The sequence below is a fragment of the Polyodon spathula genome, chromosome 2, assembly GCF_017654505.1.
Source record: "Polyodon spathula isolate WHYD16114869_AA chromosome 2, ASM1765450v1, whole genome shotgun sequence".
NCBI classification, from domain to species: domain Eukaryota; kingdom Metazoa; phylum Chordata; class Actinopteri; order Acipenseriformes; family Polyodontidae; genus Polyodon; species Polyodon spathula.
In genome coordinates this window covers 1,105,184-1,124,757 of record NC_054535.1, presented here as the reverse complement: position 1 = coordinate 1,124,757, position 19,574 = coordinate 1,105,184, and the positions used below count along the sequence as shown (strand labels likewise).

Sequence of the window (19,574 nt, the reverse complement as noted above, 5' to 3'; positions counted from 1 at the left end):
ATAAGCACGTGCGTCACCGAACTACATGTGTCTAAAAACAACTCCCAAAGTAAACTGACAAACACTGTGTGGCAGGGTCACACTGTACAAAACATATATCTTATAGCAATGCTGGCTTTCAGCTGCTAATATATTAAGTTTTTTTATGCTTTGAAACGGCATGGAGCAAAGCAGCGGATTATTATAAGCTATCATTTCATGTTGCTTAAATAGACAGGTCTTCGTCTAGGGTCATTCTTTCAGCTGGAAAAAGGGGGCACAAAGAGGTCAAGTAACATGCCTAGGGCAAGGTGCTGAGAGTGGAGGGGCTGTGCCTGAATGGAGTATCAGCGGCCTCTTAGATCTCTTTCTACACCATTACACTGTGTTGCCTCTCTTTTACCCAGCTCCTCCATAACTTTGCATCGTTTCTACTCTCAAAATCTGCTGTACTTGAAAAGCAAGTTTGCTGACTGTTCCACCTTCCTGCTGATGGCAACAGTAAAACTGACTACAGCACAGAATAGCTTAGTGAGCTCAGCAGAGATCTGTGCAATCTAGCTCATACATAAATCTTGGGGGAGCAGTCAATCAAGATGTTTTTAATAATTAATACACTATAATGCAATGCATGTTGTTGTTTTTTCTTGATGGCCTGCAGTTGAACAAGGCTTTGGTTTGATTTGCTTTTTTATACTAAGGTCTGAATTTTATGAAACTGATCCTTTTCATGCAGTTTGAAAAGTGAAGAGGTTGCACTTTCATCACTCCATTAGTGGACAGACTCAACCACGGTGTCTTTCTAACCTCAGCATCCTTGCAGTAGCATTGCCTGTGGGGAATGTGTTTTTCCATTTGGGTTATTTTTACAATTCGTATGAAAAATCACTGACCTTCAGACCGCGTGACAAGCAGCTGTGTACAAAGCACTTAGTCGACAAGAGATGGTAACGAGAAACAATTAGCCTGGAAAAAAGCAGGTAGTAAAGATAACTGCGCTCGTCAACTGGGCTTTTTTTTTTTTAAACGATGACATAAATATATATAAAAAAACCTTTGCTTAAAATCCAGTAAACTATGCCTACATTATGATGGTGGCTTACTGCCTTATAGCTTATTATAGTGGTGGCTTACTGCTTAAATACACCAATCCAGGAACAGGGTGTGAAATATATATTGGACATAATGATACAATGATAAAACAAAATTGAAAAAATTGAAAATAAATGTAAAATATTGTACATACAGATGCCAGCATTATATCCCATCTCCATGCATCCCTAGCACAGAGATAACAATCAAGGGAACCCTGCGCAAGCCTACTTGGAACATGTATTTCATACTCCAGGTAATGGACTCCTGAGGCACAGAGCAGCAATGCTGCTCGAAGTCCTGCCCCTCCATGTGGAATCATCCCGGGAGCATTATCATTGCACAGCGAGAAACTACAGATTTACAAGGTGCTGCAAAATGCACTCTGACACACAAACAGGCAAAATCTGGCAAATTCTCAAGATCCTGATGCCAAGATTAGACACAAATAACCCAATGCATGTACATTATCCAGAGCCCCTTTGAAGACCACCCACACTTCAGCAGAAGCTCCCACAAACCCAGTACTGTCAGGCACAGTGGTGATTATACATACTCCCTGTGCAGTCATAGTGGCTCAAGGCTTTCACAGAAACTCATTAACTGACTCATGCTAGTCCATGAACATATTAGATTAGCTTTCCAATACAGAATGCTGAAAGCGCATCTTTAGTTTCCTGCAAAAGAAAGCAACAACTCAAAAGTGTACCACTGCTCTTGCATCACATACTGTACATAATGATCTGCTATGCCCAGCAGGTATGAGGGCTTCAATAAATTATGAAAGAATATGAAGCGTAAAAGTTAAAAAGCTTTCATGCAATCTCCTTTTGTGAAAATATAAACAGATGTCTGCTTTATGAATATTTCTTACTTTGTTTCCTCCCGCCCACATACATGAACTCCCTCTTCCATTGAGAGAAAGTTATGCGGCACAGCAAGACCATTTCCTTGCAGTCTGACCTCCGAGCTCAGCGTTTGCATGGAAACACAAGCTGCTATAGGACATATCTTCACATAAACAGATGCAAAGAAGACCTATGACAATTTATAAATACATTTAAAATGCAAGTTTAATGATCTTTACTCATGCAGTAGTGGATAGACTTCAGGGCACTATAGTTAATGTTGGTCGCCTTTCTCTTGTTTGAAATCAACCCAGTCCCTTGAGGGAATTAATAATCATTCTTCTTATTAATGATCTTCTGACTCAAGTATAATACATGCTTGTGCATGCAGTCATGGGCAATACAACCCTTTTTTAAATGCACTCAATGTGCACTGTATCAGTCACAATTATGTTTAGGTTGCAGAATGATTTGGCTGTCAAAAAGTAGAAAAAAGGGAGTTACCTGTAAACAATTTTGTGACTGCTTTATTTTGTTTCCGGGCAGAGCATAGAAGCAGCAACCAGGGAGGGAAGAACTCATGGTGGCTTGCTAAAAGTTCAGCTATAGTTCGAGAGGAGCCTGATGATCGCTGCTCCCCTTCAGCAAAGTGACACCCCTCATCAACTGAATCCACCAGGATGAAGACAGACTGCTGTGGAGGCGTCACTGCAAGGAGTGGAAGGAGAATGCACCTGTGGAGAGACCAACCAATAATGAAACAGAAAGGAAGCAAGCAAACAGCAAACCTGGGGCGAATTTATATAAAAAAAAAAAAAAAAAAAAAAGAGAAGCGTTCTTTTCTAGCTGCTTAAAATGCAACACGCAATATTTCCCTATTCGCTGAAAGCTTTGATGCTTTAGATTCTGGGAGGAAAACGAAACTCCTCAAAAGACACTCAAACTAACTAAACTGATTGACATAAAAGTCAACAAAGTCTGTATGGTTTGAGGGTACATTAAACATGAAATGTTGCATTAGTGCAAATCATGTTTTTATTTTCAAGGAAAACATGTATCCTTATATTGTTCTCTGGGTATATATTCGTAATTGTATCTAATCAAACTGAAGTGTGACAATTTTGATGCGCTTTACTATAGTACATATTTATTGATAATTCCAAAATAATTGTAGCCTTGTCCTCACTGAGATAAAACACAACGAGCTACAGTATAAAGAACATGCTATGTTAAATTGTACACATCATGGCATCTGTTTCCATAAAATCTATCTACCATGTAGGTAAGATAGTCACCCAATATGATTATTATCTTATCAGTAACTTTATTTTCCACACATGCATTATTTGACAAATTGCCAATTGACTAAAAAAGTAAAACAAAACAATTTTTATTTGATGACTTAAATATCCTGTATGTGTTATATTTTCAAAAAACAAGCAGGAGGTTTTAAAAAAAAAATTACAATTCCTATAATCCAGTCTTTTTACCAACTCAACTGGCGAATTACAGGGCATGAAGTTAAGGTCAAGGGGCAAAAAGGCAAAACATAAATCCAACCCACGGGCACCAAGGCGACTTCATACTCATTCATAAAACAACAAAAAATAAATACAGAGAGACGATTATGTTGACGAAATCTGAAATCTATTGCAAGTGACTCTGCTGCAGAGTTATTGATGCATAGTTCACCCCCTAGTCTCTGTAAGCTGCTTTGGATAAAAGCACCTGCCTAATGATTAAATAATTATAATTAAACAAATAGAAATCCATGTTTTCTGAGTGATTCACACACTAATAACACTTTCACACACAAATGCAGCTGCTGAGCCTTCTCAGAGACATTTCATTTATTTATTGTTTTAAATACCCATTCACACAGCTTGGAATTGCGCAATCTATGTGGTATAGTGCCATCACAACCCTTTCACACAGCCAAAGAGATCATGCGAGTACAACTTCCAAAGCTGTCAGTCAAACAGATTGTTTACATGGCAACAAAACAAAATAAATAAATAAGCAGAATAACGTGGGTAAGTGTTTGAGTTTCCTCTGCATTCTTGAGAAGTCCCCCGATCACGTTCATGGATTTGCGCTGGGTCTGCGCCCCCAAACCACAGTTCAATGTGCTGCATCTGTTTAGTAGCTGCCACTCCTAGAATTGTAAAGTAACAATTCCTTAACTACTTCTGGTCTCGCTCTTATCAGCCATTGTGTTTGAGAAAATGAAAGCGTGCAACGCTGACGACAAAAATACCCAACAATCCACGCACAGCATTTCACACAAGAGTTAAGAGGGTTCAGTGCCATCCCCGAACCACGATATAGGCAATTCACGCAGAACAAAATGCTACATTGCTGCCAGTTCTGAGCAGACACAACTCGTTCGTGTGAAAGTGGTATAATTGTTACAAAAATAAAATAGTCTACTTTTCCATTGTAAAAATAAAATGATATAAAAAAAAACAACTTAAAAACAAGATACAGCCTCAGTTGTACAACAGCACAAATAAGCGATGTCAGTAAGAACATAAGAACATAAGAAAGTTTACAAACGAGAGGAGGCCATTCGGCCCATCTTGCTCGTTTGGTTGTTAGTAGCTTATTGATCCCAAAATCTCATCAAGCAGCTTCTTGAAGGATCCCAGGGTGTCAGCTTCAACAACATTACTGGGGAGTTGATTCCAGACCCTCACAATTCTCTGTGTAAAAAAGTGTCTCCTATTTTCTGTTCTGAATGCCCCTTTTTCTAAACTCCATTTGTGACCCCTGGTCCTTGTTTCTTTTTTTCAGGCTGAAAAAGTCCCTTGCGTCGACACTGTCAATACCTTTTAGAATTTTGAATGCTTGAATTAGGTCGCCACGTAGTCTTCTTTGTTCAAGACTGAACAGATTCAATTCTTTTAGCCTGTCTGCATATGACATGCCTTTTAAGCCCGGAATAATTCTGGTCGCTCTTCTTTGCACTCTTTCTAGAGCAGCAATATCTTTTTTATAGCGAGGTGACCAGAACTGCACACAATATTCAAGATGAGGTCTTACTAGTGCATTGTACAGTTTTAACATTACTTCCCTTGATTTAAATTCAACACTTTTCACAATGTATCCGAGCATCTTGTTAGCCTTTTTTATAGCTTCCCCACATTGCCTAGATGAAGACATTTCTGAGTCAACAAAAACTCCTAGGTCTTTTTCATAGATTCCTTCTCCAATTTCAATATCTCCCATATGATATTTATAATGTACATTTTTATTTCCTGCGTGCAGTACCTTACACTTTTCTCTATTAAATGTCATTTGCCATGTATCTGCCCAGTTCTGAATCTTGTCTAGATCATTTTGAATGACCTTTGCTGCTGCAACAGTGTTTGCCACTCCTCCTACTTTTGTGTCGTCTGCAAATTTAACAAGTTTGCTTACTATACCAGAATCTAAATCATTAATGTAGATTAGGAATAGCAGAGGACCTAATACTGATCCCTGTGGTACACCGCTGGTTACCACACTCCATTCTGAGGTTTTTCCTCTAATCAGTACTTTCTGTTTTCTACATGTTAACCACTCCCTAATCCATGTACATGTGTTTCCTTGAATCCCAACTGCGTTCAGTTTGAGAATTAATCTTTTGTGCGGGACTTTGTCAAAAGCTTTCTGGAAATCTAAATAAACCATGTCATATGCTTTGCAATTATCCATTATCGATGTTGCATCCTCAAAAAAATCAAGCAAGTTAGTTAGGCACGATCTCCCTTTCCTAAAACCATGTTGACTGTCTCCCAGTACCCTGTTACCATATAGGTAATTTTCCATTTTGGATCTTATTATAGTTTCCATAAGTTTGCATATAATAGAAGTCAGGCTTACTGGTCTGTAGTTACCTGGTTCAGTTTTGTTTCCCTTTTTGTGGATCGGTATTACGTTTGCAATTTTCCAGTCTGTCGGTACCACCCCTGTGTCAAGAGACTGCTGCATGATCTTGGTTAGCGGTTTGTAAATTACTTCTTTCATTTCTTTGAGTACTACTGGGAGGATCTCATCCGGCCCAGGGGATTTGTTTATTTTAAGAGCTCCTAGTCCCTTTAACACTTCTGCCTCAGTTATGCTAAAGTTATTTAAAACTGGATAGGAACTGGATGACATGTGGGGCATGTTGTCAGTATCTTCCTTTGTAAAAACTTGTGAAAAGTAATCATTTAACATATTTGCTATTTTTTTTTCTTCCTCTATGATTTTGCCATTTGTATCTCTTAAACATTTAATCTCCTCTTTGAATGTTCTCTTGCTGTTGTAATATTGGAAAAACATTTTGGAATTGGTTTTAGCTCCCTTAGCAATGTTCATTTCTATTTCTCTCTTGGCCTTTCTAACTTCCTTTTTGACTTGCATTTGCAGTTCTGTGTACTCTTTCTGTGTACTTTCTTTTTGGTCCTTTTTTAATGCTCTGTAAAGTGCCTTTTTTCGCTGAATATTTTTTTTTATTGATCTATTAAACCATTTTGGCAATTTAGTTTTACATTTAGATTTGTCTACTTTAGGGATATAATTGTTTTGCGCCTCTAGTACTACGTTTTTGAAGAACAACCATCCTTCTTCTGTGGGTGTTTTCTCTATTTTACTCCAATCTACTTCTGTTAGTCTCTGTTTCATGCCTTCATAGTTTGCTTTTCTAAAATTGTAAACCTTAGCTTTAGTCTTTACTTTTGAGGATTTAAAAAACACTTCAAATGAGACCATGTTGTGGTCTGAGTTTGCCAGTGGTTCTCTGACCTCTGTTTTAGTTATTCTATCTTCGTTATTTGAAAAGACTAAATCAAGGCATGCCTCCCCTCTAGTCGGTGCCTTGACAAATTGTGTTAGGAAGCAGTCATTTGTCATTTCCACCATTTCTATTTCATCCTTCGCGCTACCCACCGGGTTTTCCCATTTTATTTGGGGGAAGTTGAAATCCCCCATTAGTATGGCTTCTCCTTTGCTACACACATTTCTAATGTCATTGTATAACAGATTATTGTGCTCACCGTCTGAATCTGGCGGTCTATAGCATGCTCCTATTATTATGCCTTTTGAATTTTTGTCTGTTATTCTGACCCATATTGATTCGGTTTTATTTTCTTTGTCCAGGTTTAACACCTGGGCTTCAAGACTGTTTCTTATGTATAGCGCTACCCCTCCTCCTCTTCTGTCCTGCCTGTCTTTCCTATACAGTGTATACCCACAAATATTATATTCGTCCCCATCACTCTCAGATAACCACGTTTCTGTAACACCTATCACATCATAGTTACCTGTTAGTGCAGTAGCTTCAAGTTCTAGAATTTTGTTTCTGATACTTCTAGCATTTAGATAAATACATTTAATGGTTGTCTTACCTGAGTTGTTGTTCTTGTTTTGATGCGGTCTCCCTTCTGTTTTTTTGTTCATTTCTCCCCCCTTCCTTTCTAGTTTAAATGCTTCCGAACCTGCTCGAGGATCTTTTCTCCAAGTAGACTAGTTCCCTTGTTATTTAAATGCAGTCCATCCCGTCTATACAGATAGTCCTCGTTGTAGAAAGTGGTCCAATGATCAAGATAGGTGAAGCCTTCCCGTGTGCACCACGTCTTCAACCATTCGTTTTGATTTATTATTTCCAGCTGTCCATATGGTCCTTTGCAAGGTGCGGGTAGTATACCAGAAAATACCACAGTTTTGGTTTTCTCTTTTAATTTCCTTCCTAGCTCTCTGAATTTGTTTTGCAGGGATTTTGGTCTGTCTCTTCCAATGTTGTTTGTACCGATGTGGACGACTACTACCGGGTCGTCTCCTGTTCGTTCTAGGAGCCTGTCCACGTTCTCAGTGATGTGCTTGACCGAGGCTCCCGGAAGGCAGCACACTGTTGTAGTAAGGGGGTCCAAACTGCGAACTGAACTTGCTGTGTTTCTCAATATGGAGTCCCCAACAATCATGACCTCCCTTCTTTTTACTGTCTTGTCACCACTGTCAATAGGGTCCTGGATGTTGTTCCTTTCATTCTCTTGTTGTTGGTTCTGCTCATCAAAATTCTGAAGTGACTCAAATCTGTTGGTTGTTTTGATTTCTGGTGGTTGTGTTTGACGAAGTTTCTTTTTTTCCCTGCTTCTGCCTACCTGAACCCAGCTGTTCTGACCTTCTATCTCCCTGGTGGCTTTCAGTCTGTTAGGGGTGATGCAGACTTCCATGAATTGTGGGTGTGCCAGTTCCTCAAGATCCTGTTGCTGTCTCACTTCCTCCAGCTCCATTTCTAGCATGCTTACTAGTTTATGCAAATCCTGGATCGTGCGGCACTTTACGCACACTTGGTTTAGCTCCGCTGGGTTTTCTCGGATTTCCCACATCAAGCAGGTGTCACAGATTACTGGCTTGAAGACCATGTTGAGGGTTTTTTTTTTTTTTGAAGTTTAGTTTCTTCTGCAGCCGTCAACCTGCTTTCAAACTGCTTCGAAACTGCTCTGTACTTTTCCACGCTGTACTTCTCCCACTCGCTGTCGCTTCCACTCGCTGTCGCTGGGAAGACTGCCTCGTTTAACTGCGTTGTTCTGCTGTGCTGTCGGCTCCTCCCCTCGCCCGTGTCTCAAAACGGCGCTGAATTTGAATCAGCTGCTCCGAGTTTCAGCTTGTTTGTTATCAGAAAAACACACGCGGCTGTGTTTCCCCAATGTCCTCTGTTTTCTGATTAAAGCAATTCAAGATGCAATTTCTCCTTTCTGCTTCGAAACTGCTCTGTACTTTTCCACGCCTGTACTTCTCCCACTCGCTGTCACTTCCACTCGCTGTCGCTGGGAAGACTGCCTCGTTTAACTGCGTTGTTCTGCTGTGCTGTCGGCTCCTCCCCTCGCCCGTGTCTCAAAACGGCGCTGAATTTGAATCAGCTGCTCCGAGTTTCAGCTTGTTTGTTATCAGAAAAACACACGCGGCTGTGTTTCCCCAATGTCCTCTGTTTTCTGATTAAAGCAATTCAAGATGCAATTTCTCCTTTCTGCTTCTAAACTGCTCTGTACTTTTCCACGCCTGTACTTCTCCCACTCGCTGTCGCTTCCACTCGCTCACTTGACTTTCAATTTATTATTATTTATTTATATTTCCAAAATAAAAGTCCGTTTGACCTGAGATTTATAATGGCTGGAGTTTAATAATGATAGTGGTCAAATCAGTTCGGTCTGCAGTGTCTGCGCAACTGTAGTTTTGCTAACTGCTGTTACAAAACCCGTACAAACAACAAGGCTTTGATAAAAAGAAACAGAAACTTCATCAGCTGTTCATCAAAAAAGATACAATGTCAAAAACTACAGTACATCTAAATGGAAGCCTGCTTCTTTTAAAAGAGTCCTTCAATTATGTTTCAGGGAGCTGCTACTGAACCATGTCATAGATACTTGCTCAGTTTTTTTTTTTTTTTTTTTTTGGTGTAAGAATTTGAGCAAAACTAATAACTATCTACCTAGTGTATGTTCATTTTATGCATTGGTGTTTTGGGGGGAATAACTGATATACAAAAAAACAACGGTCATTGAAATGCCTATATAAATGAGCAACTTATACACACTGACGACTTGGAAAGGAGTTAGAATGTGTATTGCACCGTTGCAATTGGAAGTATTGCAATTTTAAGCAAAGAATCAGCATAGAATCTGTGATTTTGTGTAAAGTGATATACGTTGTGTTTTTTACAAAGCTATGAATTAAATAATAATTAAAAATATAGGTCTACATTATTTGAAAGCTATTCACGAATATACAAGACAAATTCACATAAAGCGCTTAACTTCATTTAGTATAACTTTCTGACTTAAATGTATTCATTAAAATAAATTAAAATTGCAACTGCTAAAGAAATGGCCTGAAAACCGTCTGTTGTTTGATATTTTTGGTGAAATTCCTAAATGACCCAAACACAGTGGAATGTAAACTGTGTAAGTGGCTCTTAACATATGAAGACACAACCAATCTCTGCAGTACTGTAAGTTCATATTAATATTATTATCGTTGGGGACAAATTGTTGTGTACCCATTTCTTACCTGAACATTAGGTCAATCCTAGAACACTTCGCTACCACTTTAGACAGCTCTTCTCCCCTCTTTCTTTTTAAACATTTTTGACTTGGCATGGTGCGCACAGACAGAGAAAAATCACACAGTAACACTGCCAGAAAACGTGTGATTGAAAATCCCTGGAGGCACGATCATATTGAGCTCAGTCTAACAGTGCCCCTCCCTCAGTTTGCCCTTCATTAACCAATGTTACAGTACTTCTTTTTCGTGGCTTAGTGCCTGGAGGGGCACAGTCAAAATAATAGCAGCAATAATTCATTATGATAATGAGTCATTCTCTCGCAGGGTGAGATTTGACACAATTAAAGTGAATTGTGACAGAACAGGTCAGCTGACACTGAGCAAACACAAACTGAACACTGCTATTTTTGAATGACTGCTGGGAAGATTTACTCTTCATTATTATGCATTACAGTACAATATGTACAGCAGGTATCAAGGCTCAAATCATCTTTAATGATGGTTAGTGATATGCTTGCAGGGCTCTGAAACACTCCATTATAACTCGGTAGCAAATACAACTCTGAGGTACAGAAGGATTGCAAACATTATTTATAGTTAAGCAAATAGTTTGCAGATACAGCAGCACTGTGAAACAGGTGGGAATTCATTTTGAGATTAAGTCACAGGGTATTATTTTATTGATTTGTTTTGCAATCTTGCTAAACTAAAAACCACTACTAAAGCACTTTCAATATGAACCAGATGGAATATTTCTCCCAAAACAGACATTACTGCAGGAGAGAGAGTGTGACAAGAGGAGTCAGCAACCTCTGCACTCAATCATTGCATTGTTAAATTCCAGAGACGCTCAAACAATCACGTCTGAATTACCAACAAGCAAGACTGACTAAGCACCAACAGCATAAACACCCCGACAGCCACAGCACAACGACAGCATGTGCACTTACTGTAACAAGTGAATCCATAGAAATGTGTCTGTTTTCTGTGCACTCCGCCCACAAAACGGTCAACGGAAATCAAATGGTATGTATGTTGTAGGCACATTAAATTCTATAACTAAACAGTGCTTAAAGACACATGTTATGGAACATGTGGGGTTCTCTGACTGTAAACACTGTGCACTCAAGCTTTACATACCACTCATCAGTCCATAATTCAGCTTTACTCTACTGTAAATAAGGTTTTGTCAGGACTATGCCAAGCATGAAAATATTCGACCCACATTTTACACCACTGAGCATACATGATCTTGCACATCTTATAACAGAACTAATCTGAAGCTTTATGCAGTGGTCTGAGATTGAAGCCCTGTTCACATTTGTGTCGGAATGATACTTCTAAAATTAGCTTCAGTTTAGAATATACCGATACAATTGCACTTTCTGTCCTAACTCACCTTTCAACTCAGTACTGCTGCGATATACCTGTCCACATTTAAAGATGTTTTTATCAATACACTTACACCACAGATATTCTGTATTACACACCACTGATTCTTTATGGGGACCACATTCACGCTGCTTGCAAAGGGTTGAGGGATACAGAGAGCCTGGGAGAAGATTTTCTATTGACAGTCAACAAGGTGGTGTCAGACTAAGCTGTCTGATTCGACCAAACTCATATATATATATATATATATATATATATATATATATATATATATAGTCTATTTTACTCTTGCCTAGCTATTTTACTCTTGCCTAGGGTGTCTTGACGAAACACACAACCCGCGGTAATGATGACACACCATAACCTATACGAAACACATAACCCGCGGTAATGATGACACACCCTCATCTATACAAAACACATGACCTGTGGTAATGATGACACACCATAACCTATACGAAACACATAACCCGCGGTAATGATGACACACCATAACCTATACGAAACACATAACCCGCGGTAATGATGACACACCCTCATCTATACAAAACACATGACCTGTGGTAATGATGAGCGTAATCTATACAAAACACATAACCCACGGTAATGATGACGCACTGTAATCTATACGAAACACATGACCCGCGGTAATGATGACTCACCGTATAAATCTTGGATTTACTGGTATCAGCCATCAGTGTTTACTACTGAAACTCGTCTAACTATAAAAAAACAATACATTAATTAAAGAAGCGTGACAGAACTGAAGGTGGAGTTGAGAATCTCGGTAATGGATATGCTTGGTGGAAGTGTTCGTTAGATTCACCCATCCCGTGGTCGTACCGGTCCACCTGTCCATATTGATCTGTTCAGAGTCATCTCACAACTGTGCCGGCACGAAGTGTGCTCGTCTGGGTTTCATATCGATGCAGTTATATTAGTATGACACTGATAACAACTCCAGCGTGAACAGACGTTGCAACACTGTTCCACAACGATACTGGTATAGAAATGCAAGTGTAAACAGGGCTTGAATTAGTCTGACAATATTCAGTACAGCACAGCGGCAGAAGAGTTCTATTTCACTTGACAGATCTCAAACATCTGTGATAAACTACTAAGAAAAAAAAAGTGGAGAATGGAAACAGCACTGAAAAGGGGTCGGGATTTTAGAGGCCAGATCTTCCAAAATATTCATGAGATCTTCTTGATACTTGCAGCACACACCAAACTGCTCTTCTCGTTTAGTACAGTGTCAGCACATTACCTACTGGTGACCACAGGTGTTAATGGACTGGAGACAAATCTAGAAAAAAGTGCAGACACCAAATAAAATGCATATTGTACGTGTGAGAGCTCCTAAACCACTGTAGTTTCACCATGTTATCTAACAGAGATTATGTAATATGTAAAGCCTACAATAATAATAATAAATATAAAAATAAAAATAATAATGTTCCACAATGTGATCTGCTCTTAACTGATAAGCCTCATAGTTTATCAAGCCATAACCCAATCTCACCTGAGCCAGTAGGTCTTTAATTGATTTACCTGTTCAAAGAGATCCTCGGCCGCGATAAAGGGAAAGCACTTCACCTGAACCTGTTGCACCTTTTTCTACATTTGCCTTCATTCCATTAGCATCCATTGACATTATTAAACTAGATCAGTTCTGTGTGTGCAGCAAGTATCCAGAAGAGATGTTGAATGCTTTGAAAGATCTGACCTCTCAGACAGACCCTTTTCACTCATTCTTAGATCCATAACAGAGTTAAGGGCTAATATGGTGGATTCTTCCCAAAACATTTCTAGATACAACCACATGCAATATCAAAAAGATAACCTGAGACAGTGAGATGTGGACCAGTCCATTTGAGCTGGAATGACCCATACTGTATTATTAACTAGAACTTTGAAGAATAGGATCAACCAATAGCGAACCACTTAACAGTCAATAAAGGGAACAGAATGTTGCATTTCAGAAACTTCCGGCACTGTACCTATGTGCTTACTGAAGCAACAGTCTAATACTCTTACATTAAAACTCAGCAGAAATCAAAGTTCTACCGTTGCACATAAGCCAGCATCATACACTACTGCAGTGTTATCACACACCATTATGAATCTTTATATTTTACACATTAAGAACATAGTACGGACATTGCAAAGCAAAAGGAAAGAAGCACAAGGCAGTATACACTAGAGTAAGTATAGTATAATATACTGGACATGTCCGCTTTGACAAGGTAGTTCATTTTAACTTTCATCTTCACACGGAAGCTTACAATGCCAATAATATTCAAGTTGTGTGTTTTTTGTATGTCTTGGTAAAAAACAATGCAATAGCCCAAAGTCACTATCAATTTGCATTATTTGTGACATAGAATCTAAAACTGAAGTGAAATATTTGCTATTTTTGGGGGATCTGAATCCATTGTAGGTGTGTAGCAATTTTGCTTTGAAACATTTCCTTTGAAAGCAAATACAGATGCATAATTTTATTAGAACATATGGGATAAAACTAATACAAACATACTAAATTAACTAGTATATCCAATTTCTAGAAATATTTAAACAAAGCACCTAAACCCAGGATACTAACCTTAATTTAAAACTATATTCGTTGTACTTACTGCAAGGGAAGTGTGGTTTTCCAATTTAAAGGACAACTAAGATCTCAGTATGCAAGTGGTTGATATCAAGGATTCACAGCATGGGTAAAGGGGAATATATATATATATATATATATATATAATATATATATATACATACATAACATACATACACACACACACACACACACACACACACACACACACACACACACACACACCTATAACTACATGTCTGCAGTTAGTCAAATAAGGAATGTTTAAGGAGTCTAGTGGAAACAGGTTTCTGGTTGAAGCCTGAAAATAAAATTGGTTAAAAACCCTGTGGCTTTAAAGTTGTGATGTATACTAATGAACATCATAAACTAGATTGAAAACTAGTCTACAAAAACAGTTTGAGCAACTGCCTGAAAACTGAAACTTTTCAACATTTGACTTGGTTTTCCAGTTTGCTTTCAAAAGGTCGGACTGGTGCTTTTAGTAGCTCCAGATGCTTACACATAGAATGACTGTTTATTGAGTTGCATCTTTATTCAATGTAGCAAGATGAACTTTCAAATGTCCCTGTGGTGAACTTCTAAATAAGATGTGCAGTACATATACATTGAAAACAGGTAAACATCAGGACATCTTATTAAAGGAAATGAACTAAAACTATATTTCATTTAGACTTGCAAGAAACTAAAAGAAAAAGTGTGGTTCCAGCTATACATATATCCCTGTCAGGAAATGACAATCCTCACATTAATATACAACAGAACATGTGTTATAATCATGGCAGGATCTGCATGCAATAAAATCAGTGTTGCTTTACCTCTTGAAAGCCTCAGCAGGGTTCCTTTCACACTCTTCAGGTTGCAAAGCACTCTGAACTTCAAGGTCTCTTACTTTCTCCTCATATCCCTGTATTAGTCCACTGTGGCAAATCTGAGCCACCAGCCCTCGGATGAAGCCGCTGACGGAGAGAGTGTCGGAGTCGTCGGCCCGGCAGAAATGGAAAGCCAGCCCTTGCCGGTGAAGCCCCCTTTGCAATCCCTGAGGGGAGCTGGGCCACAGCAGCTCTGTGCACACAGCACTCTTCCCACTGCCAGGACCCCCCACCAGCAGCACCCCCCAGGGTCCTCCCTTGCTGCGGGCCGCGCTGGCATTGCTCCCAGGGTTAGCTACATTAGCCTGTTTGTGAGGCACGCTATTAACACTGACAATGCTGTTTGTTTTCTCTTGGAGGCAGTGCAGGAGCTTGTGGAAAACCCACTCCCTACAGTAAAACCTCTTTCCCTGCAGCAAACTGGTTTGTGCCATCTTGAATCCTGCTGTTACAGAGACTCCTCATATGGACCTGTTCATTTTCTGGGCTGGAAACTAAAGCAAGAGATCTCTCTCTCCCTCAAGCACTCATTTTGATCTTGTTGCCACAACAGCAAGTATGTACTTTCAAAGTAATTCACAATTGCAACGACTGCTGGCCAGATGCCCCCTGTTTCACTTATTTTATTCAAAGATGTAGATCTTCCCTCTGGTGGTATGCGACACAAAATGATGATATTGAAGTCCTGATGTATCGTTTGAAGAAGTCAAGCTTTTAAAGCACTGCTTGTTTCCACTGTCGGATAATACTTTTCATATGGCTCCCCCTGGATCTCCTATAGCAGTGCGTATGTCTCCAGTGAAGAGAATGGACAATACATCTGGAAAAAACTAGGGAGTAATGTCAATGCTTCAACATGACCTGAAAATAGTGTTTCATTCCAAGTGTTCATTTACAGGGTTAACAAAATACTGTACATCTGGAAAACCTGGAAACATTTTGTTGGCTGCTTCCCCCTGGCGAACACTGAGATATTTAAACAGTTGGTGTTTGGACATGAGTTGAACAAGCGGCACTCTTGAAGTAATTATTTGGTTTTGCTGAAGTGCAGCAATGTGTCACAGCTGTATATGACCCACACAATCAAAATACAGTCTTCAATCTTTCAAACAAAGTGATAAGGCAGTGGTTGCTTTACAGTCCATGCAACAAAGATCTCAAGTGACATCAGTGCACGCAATGCTTGGAAATCCTGTTCATGTTGGGTTACTATCTGTCTGTTCTGTCATCCTTATGTTTCAAGTTACTACGCTGCATCCAGTTTAGCAAAGGGTTGTCACATTATTGAATCCCAGGCCATTAAACTGAGGACACTGTCCCAGAATGCCAGCACACTGAAGGAAAAGAAAAACGTTGCATTGTTAACATTACACATGTATATTTAACACACTGTTGGGGTAATGCTACAGTACAGCCTTTGTCTACTCTAGCACGTTGCATCTGGTGACACCCACTGGCTATTAACTGTGCCTTACACTGCTTTCTGTTGCAAGTGCTGGATAATTATTCTCTCTCGTCATGGTTTCTATTCTTCCTCTACCCACTGATCTTTTCCTTCCTTCCTCTGTGGCTTCAAATCCCCAACAATTATTCATATCCGTCCTGCTTGGGACCCGGTACTACAGTAACCTCCAAAACCGCAAGCCTGTACTCATACACCTTTTTTTTTTGTCCTATCATCGTACTATAAACAGTATAATACAAAATATAACTTAACATGCACTCAGCTACTATATGAAACTTTTTTTTTTTTTTTTTTTTTTTTAAGCAGTGTAAAATATGTGTACTCTTCACACGTGATAAATAGCCTACTCAACATTTATATTTCGACTCTGATTTTCACAAAGTACAGTACAGTTTGCACAGTGGGCATCACTTTCTACCTGCGCTTCTTAATGCATTTGCTTTGCTTCGATTTATTATTTTAAAGTCTCAAGCCTTCTTTGTGCCATCATTTAATAGTAGAGCAAAGCATGCTTCGTTTTTTTAATTGCCGAGTTTCAGTATTGCAGCCTTGCTAGAACACAATTCGTGTTTTCCTCAATTGCTACCAGTACGTTAAAACACTGCGCCGGGTGTAATTATTTTACCGGCTACAGCAGTCGGTATTTAGTTTCCTTTTGATAATCCTCACCCCTTTTGTTACTATTTTACAGTCAATCAAATATGTTCAATGTTATCTAAACAAGGCTTAGCAAGGTATGTATTTGTATGCAGTATTTTGCAAATACCTTATCACAGCGGCTGTCCCAATTTGTGTTCGATATTCTGGGTGCACAATTCTAGTGGTGGTTGCGTTTTTTCCTTTTTTTTCTTTTGTTTTTTGGGGTTTTTTTCCCCCCCTCTTGTTCTCCAGTCACAACCCAGCTGTCTCTTTCTATTTGCACCACGATCTAGGTTAAAAAAATGTTTTAGCTTATTTTAATCTACTCGTTTTCCAACCCTTCAACTTCATGAAAGCTTTCAATACCGCTATGTCAAATATCCCGTGTCTCCATAATTCTCTTCTTAGTTCGTCTGTTTGCTCCTTTCTGTTTCCCCCTGTTCTTACTGTCGCGATCCTACTGCCATCAAACACACAGCCAGACTGAAACAAAATCTCCACCTCCAAACACTCAAAGCGATTCTCTGGCGCAAACAGACCAGACACAAAACATACACGTTGCATTATGGGAGATGTAGTCATTACGCTCCATTTGACTGCGTTGACTACAACGTTTATGGGCGATTTGTTTATTAAAGGATTGAAAACACTGCTCATTAGTTCAGCAATGATTAATTATTCAATACGCCTGTATGGTTATGCAAATGCATGGTATCCAGATGGTTTACAGTTTACATATGACTGATATCTGCAGGAGGTTGCTATAATATAGCTGCTTGCACAATTGAATATAATCAGAAATTGACATTTACAGCATTGCAAAATATAACAAATAAATGCACATCTGTGATTTTTCAGTTTTAACAGAATATTCACATTATTTAACTTCACATTTATATTACAATTTTTTATTCAACAAAAATGAACATCTTGGTTTAGTCTGACTTCTGTTTGAGGCTGTTTTAATATACACAAGCAGGGAATGTTCTAGATTGTGCTGCAATGCCTCTTGTGAAGTTTGACATATTTAGTTATTTAACCAGTCAATCAGGTCAAACCCTCAGGGCGTTTAACACCTGTGTTTTCTTTTCTTTTTTTTTTCAATACAAAGCATAATATAGTGTAGTGCATGTGTATATATATATATATATTATATATATATCTATATATATATATATATAATATATATATATATATAATATATATAAACGTTACATATGCTTTTCTTTATAAAATACTAAAATGTAGATACAAAAGCCACATGTATCTGATAAGTGCTCTGTACATTGAAAGTTTAAACACACAAGCTACCTAGAAGTTATTTTTGCATCTCTTTTAATTGCTGTTTTCAACATGTTCTTTATTAGACACTTTTTAAGGTAATGATCTAATTGTTATCCAGCTGTGTGTGTGACATGGCTTGGGATCCTGATATAAATGTGTTTTATTTTGCTTTGTAAGGTACAGTGCTTTGATATACTTTTTGTATGAAAGGCTACATAAATACAATTTGATTTGATTTCATTTGATATTAGACTATGAATAATAATAGAAAAATCTAATAATGAATCGATTTGTGCCTAATAATATTTTTAGGCAAATACTTTGAATACATACAACACCTCAAGGCAGCAGTACATTAGTCAAGTTCGGGTTTGCAATCCCACACTTGCTAGCTGCTTTACATGGGGGTACAGTGCTCCTGATTGAGAGCTGGTCCTGGTGGATAGAACACCTCCACATCGTCTCCAGACTCTAAACACTTGTCAGAGCTGGTCCTGGTGGATAGAACACCTCCACATCGTCTCCAGACTCTAAACACTTGTCAGAGCTGGTCCTGCTGGATAGAACACCTCCACATCGTCTCCAGACTCTAAACACTTGTCAGAGCTGGTCCTGCTGGATAGAACACCTCCACATCGTCTCCAGGCTCTAAACACTTGTCAGAGCTGGTCCTGCTGGATGGAACACCTCCACATCGTCTCCAGACTCTAAACACTTGTCAGAGCTGGTCCTGCTGGATAGAACACCTCCACATCGTCTCCAGACTCTAAACACTTGTCAGAGCTGGTCCTGCTGGATGGAACACCTCCACATCGTCTCCAGACTCTAAACACTTGTCAGAGCTGGTCCTGCTGGATGGAACACCTCCACATCGTCTCCAGACTCTAAACACTTGTCAGAGCTGGTCCTGCTGGATGGAACACCTCCACATCGTCTCCAGACTCTAAACACTTGTCAGAGGGTGGTCTTAACGGGGAGTGTTAATTTGGAGATGGTCTCAAAGAGGGAGTCTGCTGTACAAACACAATCTGCATAATACAACAATCATTTTAGTAACATTACTCCCCTCCCCTCACACATACATCATGTAAATACATGCCTAGACCTATCAGTATCATATGAAGTAGATCGCCGTGAGCTACATCCATGTAAACATGTGTGTGACTGTGACAAAGTAGCTGAGTGGGAGCAGGTGCAGGAGTGATGCAGTGCGTGAAAGAAGCAGATAGAGATAATTGTAGTCCGGTTTGGAAATGTTTTTATTGGAGTTTTTCAGGTATGACGACCAAACAATAATTCCCCAGCAATACACACCAATGTGTACAGCACGGGGTAAATAACACAAGAAAAGACAGTCCCAAATAATAAAC

General features: G+C 39.1%; 1 protein-coding gene across 2 annotated transcripts in view; it reads right to left on the bottom strand.

The window, feature by feature from the left end:
* LOC121328878 (ankyrin repeat domain-containing protein 50-like) overlaps positions 1–17,413 on the bottom strand; it is a 109,955-nt gene extending 92,542 nt beyond the window's left edge. For both annotated transcript variants that reach the window (XM_041274019.1, XM_041274011.1), the window contains exons 1-3: positions 17,048–17,413; positions 14,763–16,150; positions 2,424–2,653 (exon numbers count right to left, since the gene is read on the bottom strand). In XM_041274019.1, the coding sequence (XP_041129953.1) occupies positions 2,424–2,653; positions 14,763–15,250 (718 nt within the window). In that variant the 5' untranslated portion in view covers positions 15,251–16,150; positions 17,048–17,413. The remainder of the gene's footprint in view (positions 1–2,423; positions 2,654–14,762; positions 16,151–17,047) is intronic.
* Between the last annotated feature and the right edge of the window lie 2,161 nt (positions 17,414–19,574).